Raw genomic sequence first — 13,635 nt, forward strand, 5'->3', positions numbered from 1 at the left:
GGCCTACTTAGGCTATTTTTTTTTATACTAACTCCGTAGCAGAAAATAATTTTTGGTAAAGTATATTTACCAAGTATGTGTCAGGTGATAATTTGTGACAGGAATCCTTGCTTTAGTAGCATTACCACATAAAGATGAGTAAGATAATACATTTTCTCAGTGAACTAATAGAAAAGTTTCACTGGTATAGGATGAAGAATGTGCAAGTTAAGTAACAGAAAATTCATACTAGAATATATTAAAGTAATTTTGAAGTCTTAATAATGGCTTTTTAACATATGTGCAATATGTGTATTTTAACATCATGAAGGAATGCTTTCTGGTAATTTTTTTCTTGTGTACTTTGGAAACTGGTTTGGTTTTTGTTTTTGTTTTTGTTTTTTAATATATTTTATTGATTTTGTACAGAGAGGAAGGGAGAGAGATAGAGAGTTAGAAACATCGATGAGAGAAAGTCATCGACCAGCTGCCTCTTGCACACCCCCTACTGGGGATATGCCCGCAACCAAGGTACATGCCCTTGACTGGAATCGAACCCGGGACCTTTCAGTCGCAGACCGACGCTCTTCCACTGAGCCAAACCGGTTTCGGCTGGAAACTGGTTTTTAAAATAAACTTTCCTTACTTAAGATATATTCTGTGTTTAATTGTGCAGTTGACCCTTATAGACTATTTCATAATTTTCTCTTGGCACAATGGTAGAAGATGAAATTGGTTACTAACTTTTTCAATTTCACTGATGCTGCTGTCTTTTAGACACTGAATCCTATAAAATACATTTTGATGTGTCTGTGTGAAAGATAGCAATAGGGAGGCCTTCAGGAGCCATGGTATTGTGCTGTTACTCTTTGCTATTGAGGAGAAATAGATTTTGTTTACCTTTATGGGTAGTCTTCTAGATGATTTTTAAAAAAATATATTTTGTTGATTTTTAACAGAGAGAAAGGGAGAGAGATAGAGAGCTAGAAACGTCGATGAGAAAGAAACATCGACCAGCTGCCTCCTGCACACCCCCCACTGGGGATGTGCCCTCAACCAAGATACATGCCCTTGACTGGAATCGAACCTGGGACCCCTCAGTCTACAGACCAACGCTCTACCACTGAGTCAAACCGGCCTCGGCTGATTATCTATTTTTATAGGTACTCGATAAATGTTTGGATGAGTGGAAATCCTATATAATAAAACCCTAACATGCAAATCGACCAAACGACGGAACGACCAGTCACTATGACACCAAGGCAACAAGATGACTCTGTTCTCCGGCCAGCCCTAGGGACCCTACCCTATATATTGGGAACAGTCTCTTAGATTTAAACATTAAAGCCTGGCAAGGCTAACACTGAAAAAAGGATGATGCAGTGATGACATACGTGGACTCTGGCTTGCACGTTTTGTAGTCAGCCCTGATTCTGACACTTATAACTGTGTGACAAAGCTAATTATTTAACTTCTCTCTGCTTCAGTTTTTCTACCCATGAGATGGGGAAAATGGTACTACTGCCTCAGAAGGATCATGTTATGTACTACTTTTTATAATCAGGGCAAAAAAATGTAGCTGCCCATACAACAGCATGATGCCTTTCACCTGTATGAAAAGTATGGTCACTGGTGCATGCAGTGCCCCAGATTGCGAGAGTGATGTCTGATTGCTGGTTTAGACGTGACATCCCCTGAGGGGTCCTGGATTGAGAGAAGGTGCAGGCCAGGCTGAGCCGGGGGGGGGGGGGGGGCACCTCCCCCCTCGCACAGATTTCATGCACCAGACCTTTAGTAGTCTTATGTCAGCTATTAACCATATACAAGGGTATAAACCTATTTTTGCACACCTCTGTGGGCAAGTCACCACTCTGGACTTCCGTTTCCTTTCTGTGAAATCAGGAATTGGACTAGGTGGTCTCTAAAATCTTTTTCATTATAATTGAAGTCTTGCCACATTATGGGTCTTAATAATTGTTTAGTGGGGGCTGGTGTGGGGGGAAAGAAAGTAAAATAAAAAATAATTGTTTAGTGAATTAGTTAATTCCTTTGACCACAAAGGATTCACTTAAAATAGCCAATTACTGTATATGACAGGACATTAAATTGATGAATAACTGATTGTGGTTGAGAGAATTTCCAAGTTGGTTTAATTAAACCACTTTCTTCATTTTTGAATTTTTTTCAGTGCATTTGCTGAAGAAAACCCTGCAGAAATGCGAAAAGAATGGGTGGATGGAACAAATCTCTGGTAAAGGATTCAGCGGCACCTTCCAACTCTGTTTTCCCTATTATCCCAGGTAAATGAACACCTAGCCCATAATATGAAGTATTGGTCATTGTAAATTTAAAATCTGATTATAGTTTACAGACTTGCTTAATTTATTTGACCCTTAGTACTATTGCTCTGAACTGAATATATTTGAAAATAAAGACTACTGAAGGCAATATTGCTTTAGATAAAAAGTTTTACATGTAAGAACAGAGGAATTTTGGCTATCCTGCTAGAACTTATTGTTAGCCACATGTTCCTGAAATCAGGTACTGAATTCTTTGTGATCCTTGGCAGTAATTTTGATGTTTATTCTTGCCTTAATAATTGATAATGACAGGAAGGCTATTAGAGGGTTTTAATTGTCCTGCATCAATCAAGTAGGGAAAACATTGGCTGCTTCCAAGAATCTTAATCTGCCTTCTCCATACAGTAGAGACAGGGACATTTACTTGAAAACCTGTGTTATCTATTCATTGAGCCAAAAAAATGTATTGAACACCATTGGGGCAAGCATTGTTCTATCACACCATGCTATATAGCCTTCTTATACTTATATTTCTAGTAACATTTCATGACATGTACCACAAAAGCCCTATTTTAGCAGGGCTTGCTTATTCTTTGTGTGCAAGAAAAGTGTTACTGGTTGAATGCATATTATTTTATATTTTCAAATATTAAACTTTAAATGAAATCTTACAGTCATACACATAAAATGTGATGAATCAACTTTATTGCCCTGGTCATTGTGGCACAGTTGGTTGAGCATTTGCCTGTGCACCAAAAGGTCAAGGTTGGATTCCTGGTCAGGACACATACCCAGATTGGGAGTTCAAGCCCCAGTCAGGATACATACTGGAGGCAACTGATCAATGTTTCTCTCCTTTTTTTTTTTTTTTTTTTTTTTTTTTTTTTTTAATATATTTTATTGATTTTTTTTACCAAGAGGAAGAGGGATAGAGAGTTAGAAACACCAATGAGTGAGAATCATTGATCAGCTGCCTCTTGCACACCCCCCACCGGAGATGTGCCCGCAACCAAGGTACATGCCCTTGACCAGAATCGAACCCAGGACTTTTCAGTCCGCAGGCTGACGCTCTATCCACTGAGCCAAACCAGTTTCGGCCAGTGTTTCTCTTTTACATCGTTGTTTCTCTCCCCTTCTTCTTTCTGAAATCAATAAAAATGTGGTTTTCTTTTTTGCTTGTGTTTCTTAAAGGATCAATTTTATTAAAAGTAAAGAGGAAGGGAATGAGGTATGACCTGGGACATTTACAGATTTGTCGTAACTTTGTGTGTTCAAAATAGGTTCAGTTGTAACCCAATACTTGTAACCTAACTTGATATCTTTGGGGAAGCTTGGAGAAAATGGGGGAATATCGGGAATATTCAGAGACAATGCACCTAGTTTCATGTTATCTTTTTTACCCCCATAGCCCAGGAGTTCTATTTCCACAGAAAGAGTCAGATGAGTCTCAAGATGAGGATGAGGATGAGGATGAGGAGGAAGACTCATCAGAAGAAGACTCTGAGGATGAAGAGCCTCCTCCACCTAAGAGGTGTGGATATGTGAAAACCAGCCTTCTCACATTCTCAGTGTAACATTTGTACTTGTATTCTTGAAAATTCAGAGGCTCTGAACTTAAGAAACGAAGCCTGTGAATGTGTAATTTACTCTTTGGTCAAGCTTGTAAATATATCCATAATTTATTTCTATTTTTTGGTTTTAAGTCCTCCCTTGAGGATATGTTTATTGATTTTAGAGAGGAAGAGTGAGAGAAAGAAACATCAGTGTGAGAGAAACATCAACAGTTGGCCTCCCTTATTAGCCCTGACTGGGGATTGAACTCCCAACCGGCATATGTGCCCTGACTGTAAATCGAACTTGCCACGTGTTGGTGTACGGGAGGACACTCCAACCGGTAGAGCCACCTGGCTGGGCTACATTTCTGTTCGTAGCATAAGTGTGACTTCTGTGTAGTCATTTCTTTTTTCGTGAAGTATCTGGTCTTCCTGGCAAAGTGCCTCTCTCAGGTGCTAAGTGTCTGCCTTCGCTGTTTCCCAGGTTGCAGAAGAAAACCCCAGCCAAGGCCTCAGGAAAGGCTGCAGCCATGAAGCAGAGAGGGGCTAAGCCTGTGCCCAAAGTCCCTGCTGCCCAGCGAGGGAAAGCCAGGCCCCTGCCCAAGAAAGCCCCTCCTAAGGCCAAGACTCCTGCCAAGAAAGCCAGACCCTCACCCTCAGTCATCAAGAAACCCAGCGGGGGCTCTGCAAAGAAGCCTGCTGCTAGTGCGCGAAAGGAAGTGAAATTGCCTGCCAAGGGCAAATCCACCATGAAGAAATCTTTCAAAGCAAAAAAGTAAATTTTATAGGCAAAAAGGGTATTGTGATGAAATTTAAAATCTTATTTTCTAAGGTCAGTGTGCATTTATTTTAGTTTTGATGCTTAAATTACATTTGTTCCCTCTCTGAATTTGCGAGGAGGGAATACAAATAAACCGGTTTAGGTATTTGTTCGCTTTAGGCGCTGCCCTGGGTGCCTGCTCTTTCCTTCAGTCATTTTAATTTCTGCGATAATTCTGGACTTTCCTGAACTGTATAATCTATACTTGTTCTTATTTCCCCTACACCCAACCTTTTTTTTTTTTTTTTAATGGTCAGTCTTGGCTTTTCTTACCCCTCCTAGTTTTATCTAAACAGTTGCAACGATTTTTATATCTGTAGAAGGCATGGAGAAGAGAATGCTGGTCAAGTCCTGGAAGTAGAGGGAGGCAGAGCAGCACTGACTGGACTGTAAAGCCCCTGCCTGGAGACTCCAGTTACAGCTATAATAGTTCATCTTATTTATAAACCACTCCACTAGCCCTTTCTCTCTGACTGTAAACACAGATGTCTTAGCTTTGGGAATAAGCCAAAAACGTGATCTCATAGATTCTGAAGATGCAGGACTCCTTTGGGCCACTCACTTTGATGATTTGCAGGTGTCTCACTGGCCCAGGGTATTGCATTCCCTTAACAGCAAGCACAAGGTCTCTCCACCACTTGGTTTTGGACTGAAGGGGAATATTAGAATATAATTTGTGATTTCTGGTGTTGTGTTAAAAAAAAATCAAAACATAAAATCAGATGTTGAAATATATTTTTTAATATTTGGAGCATGAATTCTGACTTCTTATTTGCCTTTTTATAAGGAAATGTTGGAGAGTTACATTGTTGCTAACGTAGAAATGTTAAGTGGGAAAACACAATTTGCGAAAATAAATTAGATTCCAGATTCATCTATGAGTTCTTTTCCCCTCCTTTCCACAGCACTTTCGATATCAAGCAAGTGGCTTCCTTTTTGAGATGTTGTGTTTGTTTTGTTTTTTAAAGAAATTAAATGAAGCCAAACTACCTAACCTCCTATTTGTGTTTGTTTTAGTATTGTGAAGTTGTGTTCAATAGTATTGGCTTTCTACTTGAAAAACATTGATTTCGGTTATCATTTATCTTCCCTGTGGCACTTGACATTTTTATTGTCTTAAACTTTTCGGTGTACATCTTCTGGCCCCGAGTGTTGCCAGAAGCCAAGAAGTTTGTTTTATCCATTCCACTGGCATTGTCTCCTGGGATCCTGTCTGCAGCCTGAAGTGTGGCTGGGAAATGGACTTGAGAAAGTTGAGTTGAATTAAATTCATAATTATGTGTGATCCCATCATGAGTTCATTGGAATTTGTGTTGCATGTAAGGCAATCTTTCCTGTTGTAAATCTTCCTTTTTTATGTACATATATTTTGAAAAATATGAATAAACATGAAATTTTAAAAGCTGCTGAATTGTAGCTTATATTTAAAAGTTTCTAGTATATTCTTAGAAGTAGCCAAGTATTTTCCATACTTTGAATCTTTTCTACTCTCGTAATACCTGCCATCAATTTCCTTTTTTTTAAATTGATTTTTTTTTCTTTCTTTTTGTTTGAGAGGGGAAGGGAGATAAACATCGATGTGAGACCAAACCACCTATTGGCTGCCTCCTGCACATGCCCTACAGGGAATCAAGCCCACAACCCAGGCATCTTCCCTGACTGGGAGTAGAACCAGCAACCTTTTGGTGCTTGAATGACGCCCAACCAACTCAGCCATACTCTAGTTGCTGTGCTTTCTAATTCTTATACGGATGGTAAATTATTTCTAAATATATTTTATTGATTTTTTTTACAGAGAAGAAGGGGGGTAGAGAGCTAGAAACGTCGATGAGAGAGAAACTGACCAGCTGCCTCTTGCACACCCCCTACTGGGGATGTGCCCGCAACCAAGGTACATGCCCTTGACCGGAATCAAACCTGGGACCTTTCAGTCTGCAGACTGATGCTCTACCACTGAGCCAAACCGGTTTTGGCATAATTTTTCTAGATATATTATCTTTGGGTGTTTATAAGAGATTTAAAATATTTTTTATTTTATGAAGGTCCTTGTTTTTAAGACCATAGATTCCAGTTTTTAATGCCTAATGTTCAGTTAGATCCTTGGACTAATTCTAGAAAGTAATCCTAATCTCTTTTACATTGTTCGGCAAGTTATTCTAATAGTATGGGTGTTAGGTACCTGTGCTAAGAATTCTCTATTTTTCTGGAATCAAAAGCAGGATTTTGGTTGATTTCTCTGTTTTATGATATTACTTTAAAAAAGATATCCTGAACAGGCAGACACCTGGTGACGGCATTGTCCATTAGATGCTCAAGATATTTATGCTGAGATAAATAAATGTTTGGGGATTTTTCCCCTCTAGGCATTCTAAAGGAGCAGAACGCATACTTTTTTACTTTCTTATGATAGAGAGGAAGACAGGAAACCCAAAAGATACTCCCAGCAATTCTAGCATGGATCAGTGGCTTCAGTGCTCTCCCCTAGTGGTTTACTGAGTCAATTACAGTGTTTCACAAACTCTTAAACCACCAACAAACTGCCTTTGATAAATGCATCTCAGAAAGTGCTGGGAGAAAGATTGTTGGCTGCTTCGCCTACTGAAAGACAAAGGATACTTTGCATAAAAATGTAGAGACCTGCTTAAACTGGTTTGGCTCAGAGGATAGAAAGTCAGCCTGAGGAGTGAAGGGTCCCCGGTTCGATTCCGGTCAAGGACATGTACTTTGGTTGCGGGCACATCCCCAGTAGGGGGTGTGCAAGAGGCAGCTGATCCATGACTCCCATCGATGTTTCTAACTGTCCCTCTTCCTTCCTCTCTGTAAAAAAGTCAAAATATATTTTTAAAAAGCTTCGTCATTTCGACGTATGTACATATGTGCTTTATGTTTTTTATTTATTTTCCACAAGTAAAGGTCGAATTATTTTTTAATTTTTTTTTTTTTTACTGTTTCACTTCATTACTGCTGTGTATGTGCTCCATGTAAGTGGTGTAGGTGCTTATGTAGGTGGGTTCTGGCTTTTGGTGAAAACCGCATTACGTCACACCACACCGTAGGAACAAATCCTAAGGACCTACTGTAGGTGGGGCCAGGTGGAACACTATTCTCGGATGGAGAGACAGTGGACATAGCCTGCAAGCCAAGTCTTTATTTTATAGTCAGATCCACGAAGGCAAAGCAGGGCATGGTCAAGGTGTTTACAATGTTCTTGCAAGTTTCAGATCTACTTAATTACATGCACCTGAGAACTCCATCAAATACCAAGCTTTATTTTGGCAGTACTTGGCGCACCTCCCAAAGCCTACATCACCCAGCCACCTGGGACCACAGGTTCGGACATAAGGTCAAGCTTACAACCATAGCCTTTGGCTGTAATTGTGATGGAAAGTCTTTGCCCTCCAAGCTGGGGCCTGTACGTGGCTTTGCCATGAGAGGCCCGTGCCTTCTCATTAGTCCGAGACTTGAACATGTCCACATGCTGTAGCCACTCTCCACAACCCTATGAGATGATCGTTGTCGATTACTCCTATTTTATAGAAGGGAAAGCAGGCACGGAGTGAGATTCAGAAACTTGCCCACGTTGTAGTAAGTGACAGCTAGAATGAATCCCAGGGACTGAATGCAGAGCCATCTCCGGCTGCTCTGCTCAACTATCTCCCTTTGGCAGTTTTTCAGGCTCGTGAATTCTCTCCTTACCCTGCAGCCCAGTGACTCCACGTTCTAGTCATGAAAAAGAAAGGGCTTAATTGAAAGGAGGATTTTGAAATGAGATGAAATTACTAAATTTGCTAATAAGAGTCATGACTTTGGTTTTAGGAACTCTGGCAGGAACTACTAGAATTAGATTTTGGATTTCTAAGCTGCCCTAAGTTTTTTGGGGGGACACTGCACAAGTGCGTGGCCATTCTCAAACCCTAGCCATGGGACAGGACACTTTCTGGCTTCTTCACAATGTGTCACAGGCAAATGTTTTCATTCACAGGGTGCTGATGCTTGCAAGAGCTTTTCCTCCAGGACCCGCAGCTTTTACCAGAACTTTTATGGTGCTAAGTGAGCAGCTTCCTCCCTCTTTGTAAACTGTGAACGTGTGCTTTAGGAGGCCTCCCCAGAGAGATTCCACAGTGGGGCTGTCTGACAACAAATTTTTTGGACATGATACCTGTTTAGTAATCATGAGCTGGAATATTAGAAATTCTTGCCCATATACTGATGATTCTGAAAGAAACCTTACTCATCCAGTCCCTCCTGTCTTTGCTTTGCTTTGCTCAGTACCAAAGGAATCTTACCCTAAAATCCAGAGGTGCACAACATTCTTGCTTATCCATTTTACTGATGAAGAACTTTCAAGCCTAAATCCCTTCTGTTATTTGTTAGTGTATTTAAATTTGCTAGTATGGTGTGTAGAACAAGTTCTCATCAATTCCAAACTAAGAGTGAATTCTGGTTCTGGAATGTCACTCAGCCCAGTCTCCTAACTGCTGTAGCTGTGGTAACTGCACAGCGATCTTTGGAGGCTGTGTCACAACCCGCTGCCACGGCCTTGGCCAAGCCTCTGCCTCTCCCTGAGCTTTGATTTCTTCTGAAAAACAAAGGGGGTTAGAATCCACAATCACGTCTAAGAATAGCCACCCAGAGACAATGTGAGATTACCAAGTCTCAAAGGTTGAATTATGTTCTCTACACTCAGGCTACCAGGCATTTTAGGATTTTGGAGTGGGGTTCAGGGGAGATGATTTTTCAAAATAAATGAACTAGAATGTCCAATTTTGCAAGAGTTCAGTTTTGTGGTTTAAACTACCATTTGTTAGAGTTTTCCTATTACTAGGCTCTTCAGTCACATTACCTCACATCCTCACAAGTATTTTATAAAGATATGTGATATTATCCCCAATTTTCAGAAGCAATTACATTTAGCTGATTTCCCCAAATTGGACGTGTAGTAAGTGATGAGTTCACACCTGCACCTAGGCATTCACCTTTCCTCCACACCTTCCTTAGAAATTTTGTGTACTGACAGCTCAGGTAGTGGGGCATATGGCAACAAGGTACAAGAGGGTCGAACAGAGAGATCTGTGGGCTGTGGCTAGCAGATTTTTTGGTTATTTTAACATTTTTTTATTTTTTTTAATATATTTTATTAATTTTCTACAGAGAGGAACAGAGAGGGATAAAAAGCTAGAAACATCAATGAGATAGAAACATTGACCAGCTGCCTCCTGCATACTCCCTACCGGGGATGTGCCCACAACCAATGTACATGCCCTTGACCGGAATCGAACCTGGGACCCCTCAGTCCACAGATCGCCACACTATCCATTGAGCCAAACTGGTTTTGGCTATTTTAATAGATTTTAAAATCAAGTTTCAAACTGCTAGGAGTTGACTTTTTTAAAAGTGAGCAAGAGAAAGAAGAAATGGATATAGTGTTAAGTTTCAAATACCAGGGAGCAGGAGAGCAGAGAAGCCCAGTGGGTAAGAGACAGGAGTGCTTTATAAGCTGGGGCCTTCATGCTGAAACCGGTTTGGCTCAGTGGATAGAGTGTCGGCCTGCGGACTGAAAGGTTACAGTTTCGATTCCGGTCAAGGGCATGTACCTTGGTTGCAGGCACATCCCCAGTAGGAGGTGCACAAGAGGCAGCTTATGACTCTCTCATCATATGTTTCTAACTCTACTCTGTATTTCTCTCCCTTCCTCTCAGTAAAAAAATCAATAAAATATATTTAAAAAAAAAAAAAAGCTGGGGCCGTCAGGCGTAGGTAGCCATCAGCTGTCACCTGGGCCATGCCTGGGGCCTCAGCTGGCTGTGGATCAAGAGTGGCTACAGGGAAAACTGGCCACTGGATGAGCAACCTTTGCTTTTTAATCTCCGTTAAATATTGTGACCAGTTTATAGTTTGCAACATAAGTGTAATTTTAGATAGTATTCGATGTTAACTGCCTTTCTTTACTTTCTAAAAGGTATCCCTAGACTCATATTTGTTTCTGGCAACAGGTCTCTAATAAGTGTTTCTGAGAAGGGGTCCTCTTTATTTTTTTATTTTAAATATATTTTTATTGATTTCAGAGAGGAAAGCAGAGAAAGAGATAGAAATACCAGTGATGAGAATCATTGATTGGCTGCCTCCTACACACCCCCTACTGGGGACCGAGCCCACAACCTTGGGCATGTGTCTTTGATCAGGATCGAACCGGGACCTCCTGGTTCATAGGTCGATGCTCAACCACTGAGCCATGCTGGCGGGGCAAAGGTATCCTCTTTAGACCTGTTCTTTCCAGTTGGGAAAGAACCAAGACCCATTCCTTGTTCCCCAAATGGGGTACAGGTTGCAACAAGATAACATAGTGCCAGTTTCTGGGGCACCCTTTGTATTCTAAAGCATTTGGAGGGAATGCCATTAAATTAATGGTAACATTGAACCAAATGGAACGGAGTGCAAGATTGCCAAAACCGGTTTGGCTCAGTGGAAAGAGCATTGGCCTGCGGACTGAAGGGTCCTGGGTTCAATTCCAGTCAAGGGCATGTACCTTGGTTGCAGGTTCATCCCCAGTGGGGGGGAGGGGGTGCAGGAGGCAGCTAATCGATGTTTCTCTCACATCGAAGTTTTTATTATAGCTTTCTATCCCTCTCCTGTGTAAAACTGAATTAAAAAAAAAAAAAAGATATCCTAGAAACAAAGCAGCAGCAGCAGCACTTTCGTCTCCACCAGGTGGTCCCCAGGGATGCACATTCACTCTCAGAAAACAGGACTGCCCTCCAATGACCCCCAGCGCCAAGGCGCCTGCGTCCCCTTTGGAACTAACAGCGCGACCTCAGGCAAGATGCTCAATCACAGCTTCGCGAGTGGGAAGGTGAGAGTCGAACTAGATTGCATTTCTCGGACCCTCTAACCTCCACACCCCTGGAACCAGAATTCCCCAGGAGGTAGACTCTGACCCTGCGGTGCTGTGGTCTGCTGTTGGGATGGATGAAAAGGAATCTTGCTGTAATCACTATATCAGTCTGCTCATAACAGTTATTTTCTCACAATTCTGGGTCTTCAAGTCCAAGTTCAAGGTGTCAGCAGGGTTAGTTCCTCCTTCCGAGGGCTGTGAAGGAAGGACCTGTTCCCAGCCACTCTCCGTGGCTTGTGGATGGCCGCCCCCTCCCCGTGCCTTCCCATCGTCTCCCCCTGGAGGTGTCTGTGCCCAGGTTTCCTCTCCTGTAAGGACAGCGGTTATACTGGATTAAGGCTCACTCTAAGTCAGCTCATTTTAATTTGCCTCTTCACAGGACCCTCGCTCCAAATAGAGTCACCTTCTGAGGTACGAGTGGTTATTTCTCAACATATTGAGTGGGGAGGTGGGGACACAATTCCACCCATAGCACATCTTAGAATTGTTTTAAATTTCCATTCTAGCTGAAACCGATTTGGCTCAGTGGATAGAACGTCGGCCTGCGGATTGAAAGATCCCGGGTTCGATTCCGGTCAAGGGCATGTACCTTGGTTGTGGGCACATCCCCAGTAGGGGGTGTGCAAGAGGCAGCTGATTGATGTTTCCCTCTCATCGATGTTTCTAACTCTCTATCCCTCTCTCTTCCTCTCTGTAAAAAAAAAATCAATAAAAAATAAAAAGAATAAAAATTTCCATTGTAGGTCACTTATTTTGGGGGAGCACTCGGGGTGCGTTTCAGGGACAGCCATGAGGAGAAACCTGGGAGAACGGAACGATGCGCTCCAAGTTGAAAGTAGGTCTCAGCACGGGAAGGTGTTGCTGAGGAGGCGGAGGGAAGCGTGTGCTGTAAGAACCAGGTGTGTGGGGCGCTGAGCCCAGGCCTGTTCCGAGCACCCGCCTCAGCGCTAGTTCTCAGTCCCTGGCTTTGAAAGGATGTGATGTTACATCCCACTCACATGTGTCAGCTGGCAACCCCGGTGCCAGATTTCTCTGGGATTTCTCAGAAAAGGGCAAACTGTGATAGCAAGCTCACACCTGTGTGCTTTAGTCACTGCCATTGACTCATCCGGAAATGCCATGGCACGGCCATGGGTCCTAACATGTTCAGAGATCACTCTCCCACCCCCCACCCCCACCCCAGCTTGCCTCTTCTGTCCTTCTAGGTGACTTCTTAGGGCTTCCTGCAAAAGTGAGTCATTCATCTAAGGGTTGACATTCTGTACCCGGCGGTGGCTCCCGAGAGCCGTGTTGTCAGGACCGTGGGATTAGATAAATGGGGCAGATAACGATGCCGCAATGGCTGTCCTAGGCTGCCGTCCTGAGTGGGACCAGGTTGGCTTGCCCAGGAGATGGCTGGCACCCACTGGAGTATGCTTCCTCTGATGCAGACCGCCGAAGTTCTACATCGAAAGCATCATTAGTAAGTCTACGTGCATGGCAGAAGCTCAGAGTTTCTGTGCTTTCAGTGGAATTAGATCAATCGAATTTGGTAACCTAGGGAAATAGCTCGCCTGGGCAGTTATACATTCCTTTGATACAGAAATAAAAATGGAGGAATAAACGTCAAGTGTGAAATTCATTTGGTTTTGAAACACTGTATTCCTATGTGGGGGGTGAAGACCAATAAAAAAAGGAATCCTTGCTGAAACCGGTTTGGTTCAGTGGTAGAGCGTCGGCCTGCGGACTGAAGGGTCCCAGGTTCGATTCCGGTCAGGGGCATGTACAGTGGTTGCGGGCACATCCCCGGTGGGGGGGGTGTAGGAGGCAGCTGGTCGATGTCTCTCTCTCTCATCGAAGTTTCTAGCTCTCTATCTCTCTCCCTTCCTCTCTGTAAAATATCAATAAAATATATTTTAAAAAATAAATTTTTAAAAAAAAGGAATCCTTGAAGGTAGTAAAGTCAAGAGTGAATGTCACATACCTCTGACACACATTCATCTTTCCAGAACTGTTTTTTTTTTGTTTGTTTGTTTGTTTTAAAATATATTTTATTGATTTTGTACAGGGAGGAAGGGAGAGAGAGAGAGAGAGAGAAACATCGATGAGAGA

General features: G+C 42.3%; 1 protein-coding gene across 9 annotated transcripts in view; it reads left to right on the top strand.

The window, feature by feature from the left end:
- The window catches only part of HP1BP3 (heterochromatin protein 1 binding protein 3), a 30,146-nt gene extending 24,089 nt beyond the window's left edge, over positions 1 to 6,057 (top strand). For all 9 annotated transcript variants that reach the window (XM_036444545.2, XM_036444553.2, XM_036444547.2 and 6 more), the window contains 3 exons: positions 2,168 to 2,279; positions 3,688 to 3,810; positions 4,317 to 6,057. In XM_036444545.2, the coding sequence (XP_036300438.1) occupies positions 2,168 to 2,279; positions 3,688 to 3,810; positions 4,317 to 4,611 (530 nt within the window). In that variant the 3' untranslated portion in view covers positions 4,612 to 6,057. The remainder of the gene's footprint in view (positions 1 to 2,167; positions 2,280 to 3,687; positions 3,811 to 4,316) is intronic.
- The last annotated feature ends 7,578 nt before the right edge of the window (positions 6,058 to 13,635 follow it).

This window comes from Pipistrellus kuhlii, unplaced genomic scaffold (genome assembly GCF_014108245.1).
Source record: "Pipistrellus kuhlii isolate mPipKuh1 unplaced genomic scaffold, mPipKuh1.p scaffold_m20_p_2, whole genome shotgun sequence".
In the NCBI taxonomy this organism is placed as follows: domain Eukaryota; kingdom Metazoa; phylum Chordata; class Mammalia; order Chiroptera; family Vespertilionidae; genus Pipistrellus; species Pipistrellus kuhlii.